We start from the raw sequence: 23,148 nt of genomic DNA, 5'->3' as shown, positions 1-23,148 counted from the left end.
GGGGAAAACAACTCAAGAATCTTGGGAAACTCTAAAAAGTATGACCATAGAAGCCCAGACCAGCACAATACCACTGAGAAAGAAAAACAAGAAATCCAAGAAGAAATCAGCATGGCTGCACAAAGATCTCTCTGGCAAATTGAAAGAAAAAAAGGACAAGTACAAAAAATGGAAAGAAGGACATACAACTAAGGCAAAATATCGGCAGATAGCCAGAATCTGCAACAACGAAGTCAGGATAGCAAAGGCTCAGAATGAACAAAGACTTGAAACAAAAGTCAAAGATAATAAAAGAAAAGTTTCTTCCAACATATAAATAACAAGAAAAAAATCAAGGAAACAGTCGGTCCACTAAAGAGAGAAGATGGCAAGGAAGCAACAGGCAACAGAGAGAAAGCAGAACTGCTTAACTCATTCTTTGCATCCGTCTTCATGCAAAAAGAAACTATAGCTCAACCCACCAAAAATATAACTGTAAAAGACAGACCAGAAATAAAAGTAAAAATAAGTAAAAAAATAGGTAGAGAACATCTGTCTGATCTTGATGAAAACAAATCACCAGGGCCTGATGGATTACATCCCAGAGTTTTAAAGGAGCTGGCAGAGGTCATCTCAGAACCACTGCACCGTATCTTTCAAAGATCCTGGAGCACCGGGGAACTACCAGAGGACTGGAAAAGAGCTGATGTGGTTTCCATCTTCAAAAAAGGAAGAAAAAAAACAGACCCAGGAAACTATAGACCAATCAGCCTAACATCAATACCCGGGAAGATACTGGAAAAGATAATAAAAAAACAGATCTGCCAACATCTAGAAACAAGTAAAGTAATAACTAGCAGTCAGCACGGGTTTGTTAAGAACAGATCATGCCAAACCAATCTTATTTCATTCTTCAACACAGTGACTAAATTAGTAGACCAGCAAAATACTGTGGACATAATATATTTAGATTTCAGCAAGGCATTTGACAAAGTAGACCACAACCTACTTCTTAGTAAGCTAGAAAAAAGTGGAATAGATAGCACCACCACTAGATGGACTTGCAACTGGCTGGCAAACCATACTCAACGAGTAGTTCTTAATGGGTCTAAGTCCACATGGAGGGAAGTAAGCAGTGGGGTGCCACAAGGTTCCGTCTTAGGCCCAGTACTTTTCAATATCTTCATTAACAACTTAGATGAGGGAATAGAAGGGGAACTTACCAATTTTTCAGATGATACTAAGCTGGTAGGAATAGCTAACACCCTAGAAGATAGGCTTAAGATCCAGATGGATCTTGACAGACTAGAACACTGGGCCGTATCTAACAAAATGAAATTCAATGTAGAGAAAAGTAAAGTCCTACATTAGGCAAGAGAAACCAAAAGTACACATATAGACTGGGTGAAACCAGGCTCAATAGTAGTAACTGTGAGAGGGATCTTGGAGTCTTAGTGGACAACCAGCTAAATATGAGCCAGCAGTGTGCAGCAGCAGCCAAAAAAGCTAATGCAATCCTAAGTTCTATTAACAGAGGGATACAATCAAGATCAAGGGAGGTACTAATACCACTCTATAAAGTCTTAGTAAGACCACACCTAGAGTACTGCATCCAGTTTTGTTCACCACATTATAAAAAAAACGTTGAGTCTCTAGAAAAAATACAGAGAAGAGCAACCAGGATGATTAGGGGACTGGAGGCTAAAATATACAATGAACGGTTGCAGGAACTGGGCTTGGCTAGTCTAGTAAAGAGAATGACCAGGGGAGACATGATAGCGGTCTTCCAATATTTGAGGGGCTGCCACAGGGAGGAAGGGGTCAAGCTATTTTCTAAAGCACCTGTAGGCCAGACAAGGAATAATGGATGGAAACTGAACAAGGGGAGATTTAACCTGGAAATAAGGAGAAACTTTCTGACAGTGAGAACAATCAACCAATGGAGCACCTTGCCCTCAGAAGTTGTGGGAGCTTCATCACTTGAGACTTTCAAGAAGAGATTGGACTGCCATTTGTCAGAAATGGTGTAGGGTCTCCCGCTTGGGCAGGGGGGTTGGACTAGATGACCAACAAGGTCCCTTCCAACTCTGATTATCTGTATCTGTATCAAATTCTGTATCTGTATCAAATCTGTAAACGGCAAAACCACCTCAGCAAATGATGAGATAAACTGCCTGTAAAAATTGGTGAAGCCAAGGAAACTCTGAAGCTGTCTCCATGTGGTTGGATCTTGCCACTCCAAAACAGCCTGACCTTTTTGTGGATCTATCTCTACCCCGTTGCCTGATATATGATAACCGAAATAGTTCAGATAGGTTTAATGGAATTCGCATTTTGAAATTTTAATGTATAGTTTGGATGCCAATAACTTCTGTAACACCTTTCGGACTAATCAGATATGCTCTTCCATAATGGTGTTGTATATTAATAATTCTCCCAGGTGGACCAGGACTCCACAGTAGAGATGTTCACATAAAACCTCATTAATTAATTGCATAAAGACAGCTGTTGCTCCTTGCAACCCAAATGGCATCACCCGGAATTGATAACTGCATAGGGGACAATTAAAGGTGGTGTCCAACTCGTCCCCTGGCTTGATCCAAACCCAGTAGTACGCCTCTCACAAATCCAACTTAGTGAAAATACGACCTTTCACCAATGTTGCCAACACATCCTTCATTAGAGGCAATGGATACAGATTTTCTATGCAAACTGCATTCAGCCATGAAAACCTACACACAAGCATAAGCCAGATCCTCTGCACTGTTGTTCCCGCTGTCATATTCCACAGTGGCAGGTAGGATAGCACTCCAGAGGGTTAATGTAATTGCCCAGAAGATCATTGGTTGCTCTCTCCCCTCTTTGGAAGAACTTTATAGCTGCCTTAAGAAAGTTCAAAACATTCTCAAAGATTCATCTTATCCTGGGCACTCTTTTTTTTTTAACTATTACCATCTGGCAGATGGTACAGGATAATAAAAACAGGACAAATAGGCTAAAAAACAGCTTCTATCCCAGGGCAGTAACTCTGTTGAATTCTATTGTATAGTGCAATATTAATGCAATATCAGGGGTTTTCAATTCAATGTATAGAATGTGAAGGATGTGTGTACATAATGTACACTGAAGATGGTATTTAATCTCATTGTACGAGGAGCAATGACAATAAACTAAACTAAACAAATTATTACTTTTGTCATGAACTGCTACATCAGGAGACTGATATACAGTATGTCTTGCTTTCGTATCCATGGATTTGTTAATAGAGGAAGGAAGAAATTGGCATTGCGGTTCAAATATTCTAAAGCACATATTGTTTTACTCCAGGGACAAGCAGTGAGTAAACCTCCATCATATTTCCCTAGTGGCAGGTACTGTTAACAAATTGATCACATTTGAACTAGATCTAAAGAAATACAAATCTTGGTCCTTTTCAGAATGACTACAGATTATATGTACACACATATCTGGTCATAATGAAACTGCCTTCTTTTCCGTTAGATTTCTTTTTCCTCTCTCTTTCCCTCTCCCTCTCCCTTCCTCTCTCTCTTCCTCCCTCCCTCCCTCCTTCTCTCTCTCTCCCTCCAGTGGTGAGATTCAATATTTTTACTACCGGTTCTGTGGGCGTGGCTTGGTGGGCATGCCGTGACTTGGTGGGCATGGCAGGGGAAGGATACTGTCAAATCTCCATTCCCACCCCACTCCTGGGGGAAAGTTATTGCAAAATCCTTTTTCCTCCCCAACCCACTAACCTGCTTTCCAGCTCCATTCTCCTTCTCCTGTGCAGGGCAACAAAAGAAGACCCAGTCAATCAGCTGGGACTCGGGGCAAAGAATAGATGGGGGTGGGCCAGAGTCAGAGGTAGTATTTGCCGTTTCTCCAAAGTGCGCAAAATGTCTGCTGCCAGTTCTCCAGAACTAGTCACAACCTGCTGAATACCACCTCTGTCTCCCTCCCTCCCTCTCTCTCCCTCTCTCCCCCCACTCTCTCTCACATACACGCAAACATGGACATTGTTCAATGGCCATTCAATCTAATTTAATCTATACTAGTGTCATCATGCTTTACAGATACACTGGAACTCTAAGAATTCCTAGATTCCATTCATCATCTGGGAATTCTGGGAGATTTAGTCTCATAATCTGCAAACATCAGGCTGGAGGAAATCCCTTCACCACAGATACAGAACAGTAAACATGAAATAGACAAACTCTTTCTATCTCTGAATAGGCCATCATACTTACTGTGTAATTAAGAAAAGATCAGAAGATCTCATACCAATTTTATCATTAAGATGAGTTTTTATTAATTTAGGCATGTTGATTTCACCTCTGATCTTTGCATCTTTGCACCTAATTCCATGCAAAATATTATGATTTTTTTTACTAAAAACAAAAAAGCCTACCATATATATTTTTAAAACCTGTAAATTCCATTTCTGTAGTGTGTGAAGGAATGCCTATTTTTCTATTTACTTCAAAGGAGGAGGGTTAGCTAGCTGTTTTACCATTACTCTTTAAAGTCCTACACAAATTTATAAGATAAGATATACAATCATACTTATTGCTTTTCCTATACAAATAGCATTTGCATACTCAGGATACAGTTCTTCCATTTTGTCTCATATAATTACATGTAAAGATATTGGAATGTTAACATTCATTCCTGTCTATATCATTTTATACAACTTCAATTATTATCATAATTAATTGCCTAAAACCTATAATGTTGTCTATATAAGAATCAAAATGTATTCAGCTTGAAAATTAGGAGGACTACAGAAAAGCAAACCACAAAATAAAAATAAAATATTTTTATCTTTCACCCTACTTACTTTCAACCAAACAGAGCCTTACTGAAAATATTCAAAAATGCAAATTGTTTTGAAAGTATTGCTACTATGGTACAGTTATTTTAGTAATCCTAAGGTTTTGAAATTTCTTTTTTTCCCCCTCAGACTTTTAAGAGATCAGTCCCTGGAATGGTACTACAATAATGTGAAAAGTCGCTTCAAGTGTTTTGGAAGTGCTAAAGTTCTGAAAAATTTATATAGAAAACATCACCTGGAAACTGGAACTTGCTGTGACATACTAGGTAGAGAGAAAAATAATTTGTCTATCATGAATACTCATACAAATGTGGGGCAAAATTTTTACCTATGGTGCAGTGATCTAAGTATTATTATTGTATGTCAGGAAAAAGAGAGATCCAAGCATTGTATATGAAAGGATTGGCATTTTGTGTCATCATGCAAATAATATTGCCCTGGAAGTGCAAGATACAGGTAGAAATAACAATAGCATTAGGCTTATATACTGCTTCACTGCTTTATATAGTGCTTTACATCCCTCACTAAGGGGTTACAGAGTCAGCATATTGCCCCAACAATCTGGGTCCTCATTTTACTGGCCTCAGAAGGATGGAAGGCTGAATCAACCTTGAGCCTGGTGAGATTTGAGCTGCCAAATTGCAGGTACCCTGCAGTCAGCAGAAGTAGTCTGCAGTACTGCATTCTAATCACTGCTCTACCTCAGCTTTCCTCAACTTACATCTACAATTAAGCCCAAAATTTATGTTGCTAAGTGAGGCATTTGTTAAGTGTTTCCCCCCATTTTATGACTTTTCTTGCACAGTTATTAAGTGAAACATTACAGTTGTTAAGTTAGTAACATGTTGAATCTGGGTTCCCCATTGACTTTGCTTGTCAGAAGATTGCAAATGGTAATCACATGACCCCTGGACACTGCAATCATCATAAATATGAGTAATTGCCAAGTACTTGAATTTTGATCATGTGACCATGGGAATGTTGCAATGGTCATAAGTGCGAAAAACAGTCATAAATAACTGTTTTCAATGTGATTGTACTATTGTAATTTGAGGACTACCTGGAAAATAAATGCAGAAACTGATATTCAGTTCTTGGAGGTGCTTTGTTATTAAACATCAAGTAATACTGTATAATTCTAATTTTAAAATATTTTAGTTAGGGTACAGATTAGAATTTTATGATTATAGTAATACATATATTAATGTATATTAATACACATATTAACACATAAAATACATATACTATACACATATTCACAGACATAAATTGGTGGCTATACATAATAGAACATATATTCTTAATTACAAACGTCTTAGAATTTCTCACATGTAATATTCTATTTTTATTGAGCTGTTACACATTTATAGAAATCAAATGTGCAATAATTTGTATTGGCAGACTTCACAAATGGTTGCAATTAAGCCAATGTCTGCCACAATGTCTTGGGTAAAGAATTGTGAGTCAAATAAAGTCTCATTGGCCATTTTAAAATACATGGGAGAAGGAAGAATAAACAAGATTGCATTTTGGTTGCAAAGTGTATTTCCCTTTTTCATCAAATATGTTGGAGACATTTAGTAATTCAGTTTATGTGCCCATGAAGCATGACCTTTTTGTCCTTTCAAACAAGGCTTCATTTACTTTTCTGATTTGTGTGCGAGAGCTTCTCTTACACAAATTTACATAAACAACTGCTTTCATTTTATCACCAACTGTAATCTGTTTCTTTTTTTGTTCTTCCCAGAGCAAGACAATAATAGTATTGTCTACACCTTCCATTCAAGTGGAAGAAGAGTGATTAAACATCTCTCTGTACATTGAAATGATGACCTTTAAAATTTATTATGTACAAACTTTAAAAAAATTATTATGTCAAGCATTTTTGTGCAATCTTTCTTAACTTCATGTTCTATCTTTACATCAGTCAACAATATTTAAATCATTGATGGACTACTATATATATATATATATATAGCTACAATATATTTCTGAAGAAATTATAGGGATTTAGACCTTTTCTTGAAGGTGGATTTAATGCTGTCCCTTTAGGTGATATTGGAATTATAGCAGGCATTTCTAAACAAATGTTTTCTGTATGCATTAGCATTCACTTTCCAGAATTGCCAGGCAATCATATTGGCTGGGAATTGTAGGAGCTGAAATGCAACATATGTGGAATGGTGGGCTGGTAGTTACCGGCCAGTTCTAAAGCGAACCCTTCTATTTAGATGTTATATAATGATAATATTGGAAAGGTTTTTTTTTCTTTTCCAGAAGCAGGACATTTTTATGAAGGAACCACAGTAAATGAAGAAAGCAAATGTAACACTGATTCTGTGTTACAGACAGAGGGTAATGATGTTTAAATTTTACTGTTATTTTTAACTATAAATAAAATATTTGAATTGCAGTGAAATAACTTGGGATAAATATATGTCATTATGGCAATAACTTAAAACATGTTTATATACTTGCACATATTTTTCTTTTCACCATATCTCACTTTTTCCCTATGAAAACAATAAGTTTTGTATGCTGAATAAGAATAGATGTCAATGCTGAACTGAACCTGCTAGAGGCCATTTTCCTGGTTCATCATTGCCACACTGTACGGGAGGGGGGAATGCATTGTTAGGCACGATATTGAACTTTCTCATGAGAACCAAGGTCATCTCTCGATGATGGAGGGAGAAGGAGAAGTGTGCCTGAGGAGCTCCGCCAATTTGTTTGATTGACCAGTAATACTGGGGAGAAGGGATGATTACTGATTTTAATTATGCTGAAATCGTGGGAAAGATTGAGAGTTAGTTAACCAAGTGTGCCGATTTGATTTACCCAATAAAGAAATTCTTTGAGGGAACTCAAATAAAATGGAACTTTGAGAAAATGCCGGTCTCAGAGTCTATTGGTTTGGAGTTTGTTAGTTGGAATGCTGACACCCTGAAGTGTTGATGGTGGCTGCAACTCATTTATTCCCACCAGCCTTGGCTTGCCAAAGCCTAAGTCCAATCCCAATGGCCTGAGCAAAAAGCTGTTCTCCTGGGCCAGCAAGGCGGTGAGCCCAGCTCCTTGATGCAATCTCCCATGGCAGCGATGAGGGGCAAGCCTGAAGCAGAATCCTCCTCCCCGACAGCAATGGGCTGTGAGCCCTGGGGCCTAGCCAAAAGCCCACCTGGGTGGTTGGGTTATCCACCGTGGTCCTATTACCCAACACAGGGATAATTCCCTGGCCCATGGGCACCTCCTCCTCCACCACCTGTGGATCTGCAACAGATGAAAGCCACATTTGACAGGGATCCAGAGAAACTGGCATTCTTTCTCAACTAGGTGTGGGCCCATCTGAATTGTTATGCCCCAGGCTACCCATTGGATGTGGCAATGATGGTTAGAGTTAGGGTAAGAAGCCATGGAGTGAGTGACCAGACTTCACAATCAGGATGCACCAGAACTGGGGAACATCAATGTTTTCCTTGAGGAACTGAGGGCCAGATTCAAAGATGAATCCCAAGCCCTACAGAGTGAAGCAGAGATTCGAGAAGTGAAGCAAAGAGGCCGACCGGCAAAGGAGTATGTCTGAGAGTTCCGCAGAATGTCTGGAAAATTGTTATTAGCCAGAACAATTGCTGGCCTACCACTTCAAAGAGGGGCTCAACCAGGAACTACTCCGGGCCTGTATCTACCAATGAGTCCCCGAGCAGACCCAGGACTGGTACCAGATGGTGATCACGCTGGATCTTGAGCTGAAACAGTATAAAAGGAAGGGCGCATCCTAGGCAAAACCAAAACAGAGCCAGGAGAGGTGCCAGTTCAGATGATGGATGACTATACCCATGGCCATGGGATCACTTCCTGCCATGTCCCGAACTCCCATCAGTTGTGGCTAGCAGGGCCATTGGGCAGCCAAATGCTAGCACCCACACCAAAGAGTAATCTGGCAACCACAACAAGCCAAAGAAACTGCAGAGAAGGGGCCAAGGAAAACTAAATCTGACACACCTAAGCCATAGAAGTCTCATCTCCCTCAAGTGAGGAAAAGGGAACTCCGGCTAAGAAAAGCCAATAACTTGCAACTTATGACAGCGAGAACAAAGGTAAACGTGACCTGATGGTAAGTGAGGCCATCAACGCTTTCACCATCCCTGCAAAAATTGTGGTGCCCAAATCAGGAGCATAGGGAGAGATGGATGCCCTGATAGATTCAGACTGCACCCATTGCCTAATCAGCCTGCTGATGGTGCTAAGACTGGGAATCCATGGAAATTGCCCCAGGCAATGAGATTTGAACAGGTTGATGGGTCACCGATAGGGGGAATCCCCCACAATGTACCCAACTGAGCCAGTGCAGCTAGAGATAAGCCAACACTGGGAAATCATCTGCTTTATAATAGTCCCAAAGATGAGAGAGACAGTGATCCTAGGGCTTTCCTGGCTGGACAAATGGGGTCCAATAATCTGGTGGGAAGGGGGATGGAGGAAGATGAAGCTAGGAAGCAATCCCAGGGGAGGGACCACCCGACAAGCCCTTATCCAAAAGAACAACGAGAGGCTAAAGGTGATGTCAGAAAGCCCACTGGGCACTCAGCCAATCTCCAGGGAATACCGGGACCTGGCAGCTGTGTTCAGTGAAAAGGAACGTGACATGCTTGCCCACCCCCACCCCTCCACCGCTCCACTGTCTGTGCAATCAAGATCTTACCAGGATGAAAGCTCCCTAACCCAAGGGAGATGAAAGAACTAGGAGAGTACATAGACAAGAACCTAGCCAGGGGCTTCACCCAACCTGCCAAGTCTTGCATAGTGACCCCAGTACTGTTTAAAGAAAAGAAAGATGGACCCATGATATTATGCATAGATTTTAGGGGAATTAATGTCGTATACATAGAAAACATGTATCCACTCCCCCAATGAAAGACATGCTGGCTCACCTGGTGAAAGGGAAAATCTTCACCAAATTAGACCTAACGGAAGCATACTACCGAGTATGTATCAAAGAGGGGGGTGAATGGAAGACCACCTTCAACTGCCCTCTAGGGAACTTCCAATTTAAAATGATGCCATTTAGACGTCAACTAATCAGTTGAAGGTGCTACATGATCACTTGTAAAAGAGGATCCTAGTGTACTTAGATGACATTCTAATTTTCACCAAGACAATGGAAGAGCATGTCAAGTTAGTCCGCCAGGTACTCAAAAAACTAGTGACAAACCTACATTGAACTATCAAATGTGAATTCCACAAAACCTGCCTAGACCTAGGGTACTGAATATTGAGTGAGGGGATAAAGATAGATCCAGGGAAAGTGAAGGCCATCTTGGAATAGCAACCACCTCAAACCTGCAAGCAGCTGCAGAACTTCTTAAGCTTCGCAATTTTTTTACCAGCAATTCGTCTCCTAATTCACCAAGATAGCCCTGCCAATCACTGAAACCAGGAAGGGGGGCCCCAAGCCAAGATCTGGTCAGCCTCTAGAATGGACTATGGATGCCAGAGAGTATCCAAAATGCTCAAATGGCGGTTTTCAGAGGAACAAGTCCTTAAGCACCCAAAATCCGAGGAACCATTTATCATCCAAGCAGATGCCAGTGATGTAGCACTGTGGGGCAGTGCTCCTCCAGAAAATCAAGATGAAAGTCTGCAATCTTGTGCCTATACCTCCAAGAAACTCACTGACCCTGAAAGGGGAAGGGCAGTGTGGGAAAAGGAGGCATTCTTCATCTGATGGGCCTTAATAACCTGGTGCCATTTTTTAAAGGGGAGTAAAAGTGCTGTTTGAGGTCTGGACTGATCACAAAAATCTGGAGGTACTTAGAACCTCTCGGAAACTTTCACCCAAACAAAACTGATGGGCACAGTACTTTAACTGCTTTGATTTCCCTGGGGGAAAGAATTTCCTAGTAGATGCCCTGTCCCAGATGCCGCAGTACAAGAGCAACAGGGAAGAAGTGATCAACACTGTTGAGGTAATTCCCCATTAGGAGAATGAGTGCACACAGGGAAACATAATGAGAGTGATGTTGAATAACACATGACCAGCACACAGATACACTGAATAGTAAAATGTAGGTTTTACTTCCAGTAAACGGTTAAGCAAAGTCCAACAAGCAGCCCAAGTCATACACGGTTAAAGCAGTCAGTATTCAGTCCAGGGATAATCCAAATAACAAAGTCCAGTATCATACACAGTTCAGGAACAGACTTACAGCAACCCAAGAAGAACGACGATTAGCAACAGTCAATAGGGAAAAATGCAGGAACCAAAAACAGCGAACAACAGAACATCGACCAACTAGCAGCTAACAACAACAGAACTAACAACCCAGGTTTGTGGCTCCATCTTATGGCTGTTTGAGGAACCACACCCAATTGCCATTTTAGCATTCCCTTAAAGAGACAGTATTAAATGTCTATCCTGGTTTTTATATTTCCAACCCAACTGTTAGGTGACTATCAATTCCTAACAAACATCATCATCCCCATCACACAAAAGACAGTACAAGCCACTACAAGACAACAAACCCAGAAAGCATCAGAACAGCCCTGGGGAGAGTTCACCCAGAAATCTAAAGTTGAGTTAAAATCTGACCCCTGATTAAAGGACAACTGCCAACTCCTAACTCTCAGAGATGAACTGGCATGGAAGAGGTATAAGTTGTACATCCCTAGCACCCTCCAGATTCAAGTGCTACAAAAAAATGCTAAATAAGCTGGCCACTTTGGATTCCTAAAATATGGCACCTGACCAGGAACTAATTCTTGTGGCAGGGGATGAAAAAAGACATTGAGAGCTACATAAAAGGCTGTGCCATATGTGCAGCCATGAAAAAGAGGCCCAGGAAGCGCCCTGGATTGCTGCAGCAAGTGGCCAAGCCATTACAACCCTGGGAAGAGATCACAATGGACTTTATAGTAGAACTCCTGGAGCGTGGGGAAAACACTTTAATTTGGACTGTAATTGACCTTTTTTCCTGCTCTGATCTCCCATCAGCCAGTTCTCCCATCAGTCCAGTTCATGGCAAAATATTGGAGGGAGTTTGTATGATTGATTGGGTCCTCCCAAGGACTTAGCTCAGCTTTTTATCCGAGTACAAATGGGGTGACAGGACGTACAAACGCAATGATAAAACAGTATTTGAGGTGTTATGTTAACTACCAGTAAACTAATTGGGCAGACCTGTTGCCATTTGTTGAAGTGGCATATAATAATGCAGTCTGCAGCAGCACAGGACTAAGGTAGCCATGAGAGTAGAATTCATTCCCATGCCAGAGCTTTCCTGAGAACCTCCCCCCTCAGTCAGCTTAACAGAGCAGATGGGCTCACTACAAAACACTTGGATAAATGTGAAGAAGGCATTAGTCAAAGCCGCAGAAACACAAAAGGTAGAGGCAAATAAGAAACATTCTCCCCAAAAGACCGTTTCACATAGAAGAGAAAGTCTACCTCTCCACCAAGTACTTAAAATTGAAATTGCCATGTAGAATGAATGACTTATGTTACAAGTGCTATTTATAGCACTTAATCTTTTTTGAATGAACATTGAAAACATCTTTGATGGATGAAATTTGCTTTACTGAGCTTCTGGTATAATTGTTTTTAGTGCCAATGTATTCACACACACTGTTTTGTAATCTAGTTAGCCATCTAATTATAACTAAAAGGGTTTCTACATTTATTTATGTTAAAAATAAAGATATTTTCTTTGGGCACAAACTGTCATGGTTGACTCTACACAGCCCCACTTGCAATCAGACAACTGTAATAGAAGAGGGGAGAGAAGACATTGGAATATAAGGGAGGAAAATTTGGGGTGCAAGTGTGCTGACTGGAAGCCTGAGACAGACCTAACACCTCTAGATCATTCAGCTGAGAAAGTCCAAGGCAAACAGATTGCTCCCAAAATAAAGAGTGCCAATGACTGGGGGACAATAAATAATGGGAGATCCAGAGGGAAAGGGGAGAGTTTTCCTATGCTTTTTTTGAGTGAATCATTAGAACTGGCTTTTCTACTTATGTAACCACATGGAATCTTCAGTAAAGTTATATTCTTGTCCCAGGAGTTTCCCTTACTGCCTAACCTAGTAGGACAGTTGCCTTGACTGGACAGAAGAAATATTGTATAATACTAAAAGGAAAAAAATATCTGGTTTGCAGCAATGAATTATTGATGGGAGGATCCCTTTTTGGGGGAAAGCAGTTTCATTTCTATCTCAATTATCTTTTTCTTTGTATAAATGTCATGAGTATTTTTACCTTCCTTGCCTAGGACATAGCATGTTAAGCACTATTGCTGTAGCCTTGCATGTTGCAGAAGAAGTAATAGAAGAAGCTATTTCCAAGGCAGAGACATATAGTGACAGCTTGGTAAGAAAAATATTTTTTCCATTTAATAAAAAAAGTATTCCTTCTAGTCATGTGTATTACTTGCTCATAAAGAAAAGGCAGTAAATTTACAGGACAATATTATTACAGTTTATTCCAGTGATGGCGAACCTTTTTGGGCTTCTGTGCCAAAAATTTTGTGTGCGCCTGCACGTGCATGCTCACATGCCAGCACCTAGAAGGCAATGCGCGCACCCCCCACTCCCTGCAAAATACAGGAAGTGACAAAACGAGCCTACTATCCATCCTGCAAAGCCTGCAGACACCTTCCTCAAGCCTTTGGGAAGCCGAAAAAGGCCTCAAACCAGCCGAAAATCAGCTGTGAGACACACGCATGCGCAGTGAGGTAAATTTGCCTGCGGCCCATGTGCCAACACAAATGGCTCTGCGTGCCACATGTGGCACGCATGCCATAGGTTCGCCATCATGGGTTTATTCTATTCCATTATTTTATTCTATTCCTTTTCATTTTAAATTATTTTATATTTTATCATATTAATTATTCATTCATATACCATTTCCCTCCTCTTTATTATCACAGCAACAATAATTATTTTTTTACATTCTTTCTCCAAACTATCCATAAGTAAAAACAGGCAATATATTATCTATTCTACAAGAAACATAGAAAAATCAAGAGTAAAATTTATTTTTAAAAATAATTTGGTATTCCTGAAATATTTGGTTGAACAGATATGTGTTCAATTATCATTAAAAGAAGACATCAGGAAGACCAGCTGGAGTTTCCTTGGGAAAGAGATCAATAACTAGTGCATTATCACCAGCGATTCCTAGGTCTGAGCTCTGTGTTAATCATACCCACATGGAACCATAAGCAGAGTCTTCCCAAATGTATTCTCCTTATGATTATCTTGATCAACTTTTAGGTATGCATTTATACACAGGTGTGTACATGCATACCCTACAATATCTCCTGCCAATGTGTCCATAGATAGGTGGATAAATCCTGGAATGCTTCAGGCTTTCAATGGTGGGACTCAAATAATTTCACAACCGGTTCTTTGCCCTAACAACCAGCTGGGTAGGTGTGGCTAGGTGGTCATGTGACTGAGTGGGTGTGGCCAACTCAACACCACTCACATCGAGGGGCATTTCACCTCACCCAGCCTCTCATGACTATAGGGATGCTGCAATGGTTGTAAATATGAAAAATGGTCATAAATCACTTTTTTCAGAGCCATTGTAACTTGGAATGGTCATTAAATGAACTGTTGTAATTCAAGGATTACCTATACAAAAATACAAAAAAGTTTATTTGTTTGCAAAAAGCTGCTCTAAATACCAATAATTAGATTAGAAATGGGGGAATACACACTGAAAATCAATGATAGTTACAGCCATCATAGAAACCTAAAACTATTCTATCCAAATACTTTCCTTTTCATCAGCAATACTTGCAACCTGGACTTATAAATTAGGCAGGGTGCCAGAGCACCTTGAGGAATTTAAATAGTTAAAATGCAACAATAACTATCAGCAGCCAACTCTTGCTCATAAAGTGAAACCCTTTGGCAGAAAAGTCATTTAAGCTCTCCAGAAAGTGGGTGGGTACACTTGGGCTACAAAATGCCAAGCTAAAGAGACAACTTAACAAAGTATGTAGGGGACCCAGGTCAAGCCTCCCAAGTTTATCTGTATCACAGTAAAATTAGTACATGCTATAGATATCTAAATAAACTTCAAGCCTCTTGCCATGTTACTAAGCCTTATTATCATGAGAGAATACTAAAACGGTTTGGAGGATCCACACCCCTACCTCCTTTTTTCAAAATCTTACTATCAGTGAGCAATCATGTGCTTTGGCCACTCCAAAACAATGCAAGAGACTCCTGTCCCAAAGGTGCTTTTTCAAGCAGCAACTGGACTTTCTGGAAACCGAGGAAGTCCATTTGCCTCTTGAAAAAAGCACCTTTGAGATAACTATAACCTGGATGGCTGAAGAATCTCCATGGACAAGAGACTCCTGTGCTCAGTGAACTGACAAAGCATCTTTTCCCACCCAGGACAAGCAATCCTAAGATCCATTTGCACCACTTAAAGATACCAACTGGTCTCACTCACCACAAAAGATATCCTAAGGAAATCAGATTTAAGGAAAGATCACATGCCCCCAGAAAGGCAGTAAAAAAATCAGACAGACTGCCAAGCTTGCATCCTGCATCTTGAAAGTACGCCCCAAATGGACAGTGCAGGAACCACTAAAACAGTATAAAAAGCTTAAAACAACCCTTCCCCTTTAAGAAAGTCAAGCCCCTCTAGAGAAGCAGCTCAGGCGACAGACAAGTTTCTGCCTACAATCAAGAATGATTAGCTGTTACAATGTAACAAGGCTTAACTGGAGAGGCAGTTTCTGTAAACAGGGCAATAAAGATAAGGATTAGGCTGGAAACAACACAGAGGCACACCATAATGTTTCCTTCCTGACTTCCTGACAGGATTAGCCCTGTAAAGTGGGAAAAAAACAAAAGGCTGTTGGAAGGAGGTTTCTTCCAACAACTGGTTCTCCGAAGTGCTCAGAAAGTTAACAAACAATTCTCCCAAATAGGTACGAATTGGCTGAATCCCACCACTGTTTCAGGCTGACACACATATACACATACACTTACAAACACTGAACAAGTAAGCAAATCCCTTGTGTTTATGAGGGTAATGGATTTAATTTTATAAAATGGGATTTGTTTTATAGTGTTTGTTAAACCATTATGCACATTTTAAAATTTGAAATTTCTGAGTATTTATAATGAATGCTTACCTACATATCTTTTTAAGGACAAACTGTCTGAAGCTTGTTATTTGCAAGATCATAAAGAAGAATTGATACAAGAACTTGCTACCACCATTGTCCAGAAGGTATGACACAAGGGTTGCACTGTTTAGATGAATTTATCATTAAGAATAATAATGTATAAGCCTTTTTAATATTAATTTGCATTTGACATAATTTATTACAAACTGTAAGATCACACTATTTTAATCATATTTCCTAGTAGGGAACTACATAGTCTATTAATTTATGCAAGGATTTCTGGCTTTATAGATACTTTTGCTCTAATTAGTATTTTGCCTGTAAAACTGTTTTAAAACTGGCCAAAACTGTTTTTTGAGAATCCATAAACAATGAACACACTAATGACTAAGGAGAATTTATTGTTTAGCTATAACAAGTAAATTAAACAGAAACACAAAAAAGCAATGTACCAACAAGATGATCTCTCTTTAGCCGCCGGGAGCTTTATTTCAGGCAACAAAGATACTCAAAGACCTTTGGTACACAGCATTGAGTATTCCAGTCTTTGCAGAGGTCCATCTTAGTGAACAATTTGGCACAAAACTTTCACGGCCTTGCTTCCCTGATCAAAAGATTGCAAAACTTCACCTTGACTAGATAACTCTGGGATGGGAGTCAAAATTCTGACAAGGCAGTGTAGCTTGTTTGAAGAATACCCCACCCATCCCCTTTTTTAAAAAAATGAAAGAAATAAGCAGGTTCAGAATGAGCTATAAACTTCTAGACTTATCCTAATCGGAAGGAAGATCAAAATATATCACTAACACTTCAAAATATAATAACCTTCTGTAATGGCACAACATGAAGTGATGGACTTATGGTTTCATTTTAAATTATATTCTTGATTTGAAGCAGCATCTTCAAACAAGCTGTTTCCTCTATTATTGATATAGCTAACTATTCATAGTTGACAGTTAACTTGATCTGTCAGCTCAGCAAATCACATTTTTCGTTCTTGTTTCTATCAGAATTCAGTTTGACTGCTTGCTTTTTCTCCAGACATTGATTTAAAATCATTGATTTAAAACTGGAATATTTCCCTTTTTAACATATGATAAATTTTATTTTAAACAAATTTATATTATAACAAATGAAATATTGGACAAAATGTTTGTCATATTCTAAAATATGATATGGCATTTAGACCAGACAAGATATCCTTACTTAATGCTGGCCTATGATCATAATAAAGATTTGATTTGAAATGCCTTCACAAATACTAATATGTTTATGACTTATACAAAATGCTATCATATCTGTTTTAATGAATAGTATTTTACAATTGCTGGTTATCAGCAACCATTGGTGCTTTAGTTCTTTTCTGTTTATTTCATGTCAAATTTCACATACATGAGACTGATAACCCTTATATTATTGTACTTTATCATTTTAAACATTGTAATCACTACCCAATCCATTATAATGTACTTTTGTACATAGATTTAGGTAGTGGTGATCAAAAGCTTTAAAGAGCTAGAGCAAAAATTAAACTTTAAGATATATGGTTCACATCTTAATGATACAATTCTAAATTGCTAGTAATAGTTTATTATGAAATAGATATTTATTAGTCTACGTATAGTTTCATTTTCAACTTTCTATAGATTATGAGAAAGCTGACAGTCAAAACTAAGCAAGTAGAAGCTAGCTTTGAAAGGCCACAGTTCATGAGCAACAGAAGTGTGACATCTGCTATTCCTCCAATACAGAACAAGCTGACTTTTCAAAGGAGTCCTAGGAAGTCATATGCATTATGGGTAAGCTACTAAATTTGAAATTTCTCTTTCAAATGCTTTTTGCAGTTTTACTTCTTCTCAGAAATCTTTGCAGCTGTGTTGATTCTGTCTTCACAATCAGATAAGTACTAGGAAATACAGGTAGTCCTTGACTTACGACCACAATTGAGCCCAGAATTTATGCTTATTAAGTAGTATAAATATGTATTGTTAAATTTGTTTTGCCCTATTTTACAATTTTTCTTGCCACATTTGTTAAGTGAATCACTCCAGTTGTTAAATTAGTAACAGTTCAGTGAATCTGTCTTCCCCATTGACTTTGCTTGTCAGAAGATTGCAAAATGTGATCACATGACTCCAAGGACACTGCAAGCGTCATAATAATGAATCAGTTGTCAAGCATCTGAATGTACATCACATGACGACAGGGATGCTGCAATGGTCATAAGCGTGAAAAATGGTTATAAGTCACTTTTTCAATATCATTGTAATTTTGAATGGTCACTAAACAAACTGTTATAAGTCAAGGACTACCTATACAGGAAATCTATCAGGAATTTGCTGGACCTGAACATAAAGTTTTTAAAACAACATTCCAAATCCCCAATCTTTTTTTTATTTGCCTTCCTTAATGGACTGTGCAGAATGCTAGCTTTAATTTTTTATGTTTGTTTTATTCTGTTTGTTATCTGCCAAACCATCTTACTGTATTTTTTTCTCATGTTCTTAGTTTAATTTACTGTGCCATGTTTGGCCCAGGAATTATAGGTAGCATACAAATGAATAAGAATTATAATTTTGTTCTAATGCCATCTGCTGATTTAGTTTGCCATTGGCACCAACAATTTAAAGAAAAGAACACGAGGAAAAAGAATTTATGGATAAATAAAACTCTAGCTTTTTGTCTACTTTGGCAAATTTAAAAAAAAGTTTGCTGAAGATGTAAACAATCTATTCCTTTCCTTTAAAATAAGTTAAATATTTTATAATGCACTGCAACAAATACATCCTTCATTATCCTGGTAGTTTTCCTAAATACTTGTTCTAATTTGTCATCATCCTTTTGAACTGGGCAGAGTACTCCAGATTAGATTCGATTAATAAAGAGTATAATTAAATCATTATTTCCCATGATTGGAGATATATATTGATTCCATTTGATGATATAATCCATCATTTTCAAATTTTAATAGCAGATTTACAGAAAATAATTATAAGATGCTAGGTAAAGTATATTGCACTTACAAAAGTTTTCACAGTAATTTATACAGGTAGTTTCCAAGTTAAGTTAATACTTCAGGAACAAAAATATAACTATTATAAAAACTTAATTTATAGAAAAGGATCCGATTCAGTGACTTTGAATTTATAATAAACACTGGAAATTTTGATGAAATTGGCTCCAGGAAACATTGTTCATTGTTTCTTTGTAACAGTTCCAGTTTTATACAAAATCTACACTCTAGTACAGGTAGTCCTCGACTTACAACAGTTTATGTAGTGACCATTCAGAGTTACAAAGGCACAGAAAAAGTGACATGACTGTTTTTCAATTACAACCCTTGCAGCATCCCCATGATCATATGATCAAAAATCAGATGTTTGGCAACTGACTCATACTTATGACTGTTGCAGTGTAATCATGTGATTACTTTTTGCAACCTTTTGACAAACAAAATCAGTGTGGAAGCCAGATTCACAACAACTGTGGCAAGATATGTAGTAAAATGGGTAAAACTCACTTAATAACATAAATTTTAGGCTCAATTGTGGTTGTAAGTTGAGGACTATTTGTATTATAGTAATTTGAAAACTTGTGAAGGTGTCATTCTTCCAATGTGTCTTTGTGGGCCAGCGGTAGATATTCTTTGTGTGATTTATGTTGTAATATTTTCTTGGGCGATTCTGCTGTAATGTTTTAAGCTCTTTAAAAAAATTAATTATTAAAAAATGATTGGTGATGTTTTAAGTTTGTATTATAGATATTTTATAATTACACTATTGTGGCTATACATGAGATAATTCCATAGTAAATTATATTATATATATAATTAATAATTAATGCATTAATGTTGGAATGTTATTCTGTTAATTAGTATTCCCAATATTTATTTAATTCATTTAAAAAAATATAATTCTATCAGAAAGTATTTCAGAATTGCTTAACACAGAGGTGTCAAACTCAATTTCATTGAGGGACACATCAAGGTTGTGTTTGACCTTGGAGAGTGTGGGTGGTCATGGTCGGGGTGAGTGTGATCATTAAAGACATGTGGATTAAAGACATGTAACATCCTCAGCTGCTATGGGGCTTGACTCGTTTGTATAGGAGCAGATCTGAATGTATATATACATAATATTATCAGAACAGAGATGTTCAAAAGCTTAATGTGAGTTAAAACAACCTAAACAACATCCAAGGTATTATGTTTATACTTACTGGGTTGAATGATAAATTAACATTTAGAATCTTAAAATACTTTTAAACAAAACAATTCATTTCCCTTTAATTCATCCATATCTCCCTTTTAACAGACTGCCTTATTTATGGCATTTCTCCATCCCCAAACAACACAATTGTACACTCTTTGTTATTGCTTGGGCAATATCAACTCAGGTTTCCCTTTTCCCTGTTGAATCTGAAATATTCACTAACTCTATGTAGAATACTTTAGCTGACCCTCCCATTTTTCATTTTTAATAGAGTTCTTTGAAAACATTAACATTTTATTCCAGATATCCATTGTAAAGAGGAACACTGTACAACACAACAAAATCATCACAATATATTGCTAAATGTCTAAAAAGATTCCGAAAATATGCATGCTGTGTGACTACAACTGGATACACAATTAAATCTCACTGACTTTACTGAGTTTTATGCATACCTGACAAAAGCTACATTCTATCTGCCAGATTTGCACACTATCCAGTCATAATATGATTTGATTTTGATTCTGTGTGTTCTATAAATTCAGCCATTTGTGTTTTACACAGTAAATCACAATTTAGAAATAACCACTGGACCTTTTCACATGACATACTGCATTAAAAAAAATCTTACAGCTTGTGCATACTACCATATCCTAAATCCAATCATGTTGTGTGTTTTAAGTTTTTAAGCTCACTATATTGTTTACAAACCTAAAATAGGCTGAAAACGGGATGAAATGCCCCTTATTGGCCCCATACTGCTGTAGGAGGCTGTGTGGACCAAAAACGGGCCCCTGTGACCCATTTTTGTCTGCCAGACTGCGGTGGGGGCTGAAAACAGCCTGTTTGCGGGGCCCCGCAGCCCATTTTGGCCAGCAGATGTACTGCAGGCTGGCCCTTTGTTATTTCCAGGCCAATCCTATGGGCCAGATTTAAGCACCCCTGCGGGCCAGAGCCAGCCCCCAGGCCTTGAGTTTGACATCCCTGGCTTAACACATAATCAGTTTAAAAAAGGGCAGTCTCCCTTCCTAGCAATCATTTAAAGACATAACTTCAGCAGGGAAAAAGGATATATGAAAGGGGAAAGCAGTCACTGATTATGGTAATGGGCTAAGGATAAAACAGTCTATATCATTGGCTGATGGATATGCCCTGCTTTCCATTTTTTGTGCAACTTGAGAACATTGCTCCAGTCCAAGCTTGCTTTTCTTAAAGTTATACTTTTTTTTAAACAGAGATCCCAGTCTGCATTTTCACTGACTAATGAAGCTACAGCCCAAGACCCAATCCTCACATCATCAATGTTTGAATCTACCTTGAGAGAACCAAATGGCCAAATCAATAAACAAAAGCACAGGCTGTCTACATTTCCCAGTTGGAAGAGTGTGGACCAATTAAATGAACCAAATAAAGGCATGTAATATTTGTATGATATTTCTTGGCTCTGCAAAGAAGAAATAGCTATTTTTCATGTTCTTTTAGAATGGAGGAAAGAAGGAATCAGGCAGATCAATAATCTTCAGATTGAGAATAGTCACTGCTTTGTCATTTTATTTTTAAAATAGCTATTAAATTTTAAAAGTAATGGACAGCATTTCTGTAAATTATTCTAAGGATATACAGTACATTTGAAATATTCAGAACCTCTGAGTCATTAGAATAGGTCTTCTATTATTAATTCATTAACAATGAATAACTTTGTATTATTTGTAACCTGTCATGAAGTTTGCAAACAAAAAGGCCTGGTTCTGATGTAAAGCTGTGATCATTCTTTTCACCAAAATGTATTATTGTTACTAGAATTAAGCCTTGCATGACCCAAGACTAAACTGTTCACTTATTATTTCTGTGCTTTTTATCCCTGAAATCTTAGAACATAATTTTATGGTTCTGTTTTGTGAGAGATAAATGGACCTGGCAGTAGCGGTTAATACATGTGCAAACTTAACTTGTTAAGCTGTAACAATAAATGTTTATTTTAAACATTTCTCTTGGAAAAACATTTCAGAAGTTTGGCATGAACAATTGACTTCTGAGGCATTTTTCAATGCCTTTAAATTAAACAGATATTATTGAGGATAAATAGACTGTGGCTGTTTTATTAAATAAATATTACCAAAGCTGAAATCCCAACAGATTTTTTAAAATCACATTTAATGGTATTTAATTGTTTAAACTCTAGGGAAAAATGCTTTCAAAAAGCAATTGCGGTTACATGTATTTTATTTAAAATTAGATGCTGTTTAGAAAAGTATTTTGAATGCCAGGAATATACTAAATAGTTAGGAATTAGTGCTTTCACTGATTCAAAAATAAAATATCTCTTTGTAATTAAATGTGCATACAGGTAGGCCTTGACTTACAACCATAACTGAGCCCAGAATTACAGGTCAGAAAGCATGCCAGTTCTTAGTAGATCATCATATGACAAATCCAATTTTATGACATTTATAATATGTGGTAGTCATTAAGTGAATATGATGATCATAAGGCAAATGCCACAGTCATTAATTGAAAGCTGTGGTCATTAAGTGCACCCATTGTATACAATGGACATTTTTTGCCAGAAAATAAATGCCAGTTTCCAACATTGTAAATTGTAGTCACATGATCATGGAATGCTGCAAACAGCTCTAAATATAGCCTGGATTGCTCAGCAGGCAAAATGCAAATATGTGACCATGGGGATAGGCAGTTGTCAAATTTTGAATCTGAGTTGTTAATATCTTTTTGGGGGTGTATCATAACTTTAGTCATTAAGCGACCTGTCATAAATTGAGGCCTACCCATAGAAGCTTACTTAAGATTTTATATATAAACATTATAGCTTTAATTTTTAAGAATTTTAAATTTTTGCTTCTTTGCATTTAAGATCAAGTATAGCATCCTATTCGCTAAAAGTCTTATGTTGATTCAGTTATGCATAATATAAATCAATTGCAATAAATGGGACAGTTGGTCATAGATGACATTAATTTCAACT

General features: G+C 37.9%; 1 protein-coding gene across 5 annotated transcripts in view; it reads left to right on the top strand.

Moving 5' to 3' along the window:
* The window catches only part of MYRIP (myosin VIIA and Rab interacting protein), a 199,272-nt gene that overhangs the window by 125,493 nt on the left and 50,631 nt on the right, over positions 1-23,148 (top strand). For 4 of the 5 annotated variants that reach the window (XM_087947208.1, XM_087947205.1, XM_087947206.1 and 1 more), the window contains exons 4-9: positions 4,937-5,073; positions 7,085-7,146; positions 13,050-13,169; positions 15,978-16,058; positions 17,601-17,753; positions 21,401-21,578. In XM_087947208.1, coding sequence (XP_087803334.1) covers positions 4,937-5,073; positions 7,085-7,146; positions 13,050-13,169; positions 15,978-16,058; positions 17,601-17,753; positions 21,401-21,578 — 731 coding nt within the window. The remainder of the gene's footprint in view (positions 1-4,936; positions 5,074-7,084; positions 7,147-13,049; positions 13,170-15,977; positions 16,059-17,600; positions 17,754-21,400; positions 21,579-23,148) is intronic. The other variant, XM_087947207.1, reaches the window with a different exon arrangement.

This window comes from Notechis scutatus, chromosome Z, assembly GCF_049901735.1.
Source record: "Notechis scutatus isolate UNSWTSFEM ecotype Mainland chromosome Z, rNotScu1.2, whole genome shotgun sequence".
NCBI classification, from domain to species: Eukaryota; Metazoa; Chordata; class Lepidosauria; order Squamata; family Elapidae; genus Notechis; species Notechis scutatus.
The sequence above is the reverse complement of the archived record's forward strand: the minus strand, read 5'-3'. Positions and strand labels throughout refer to the sequence as shown.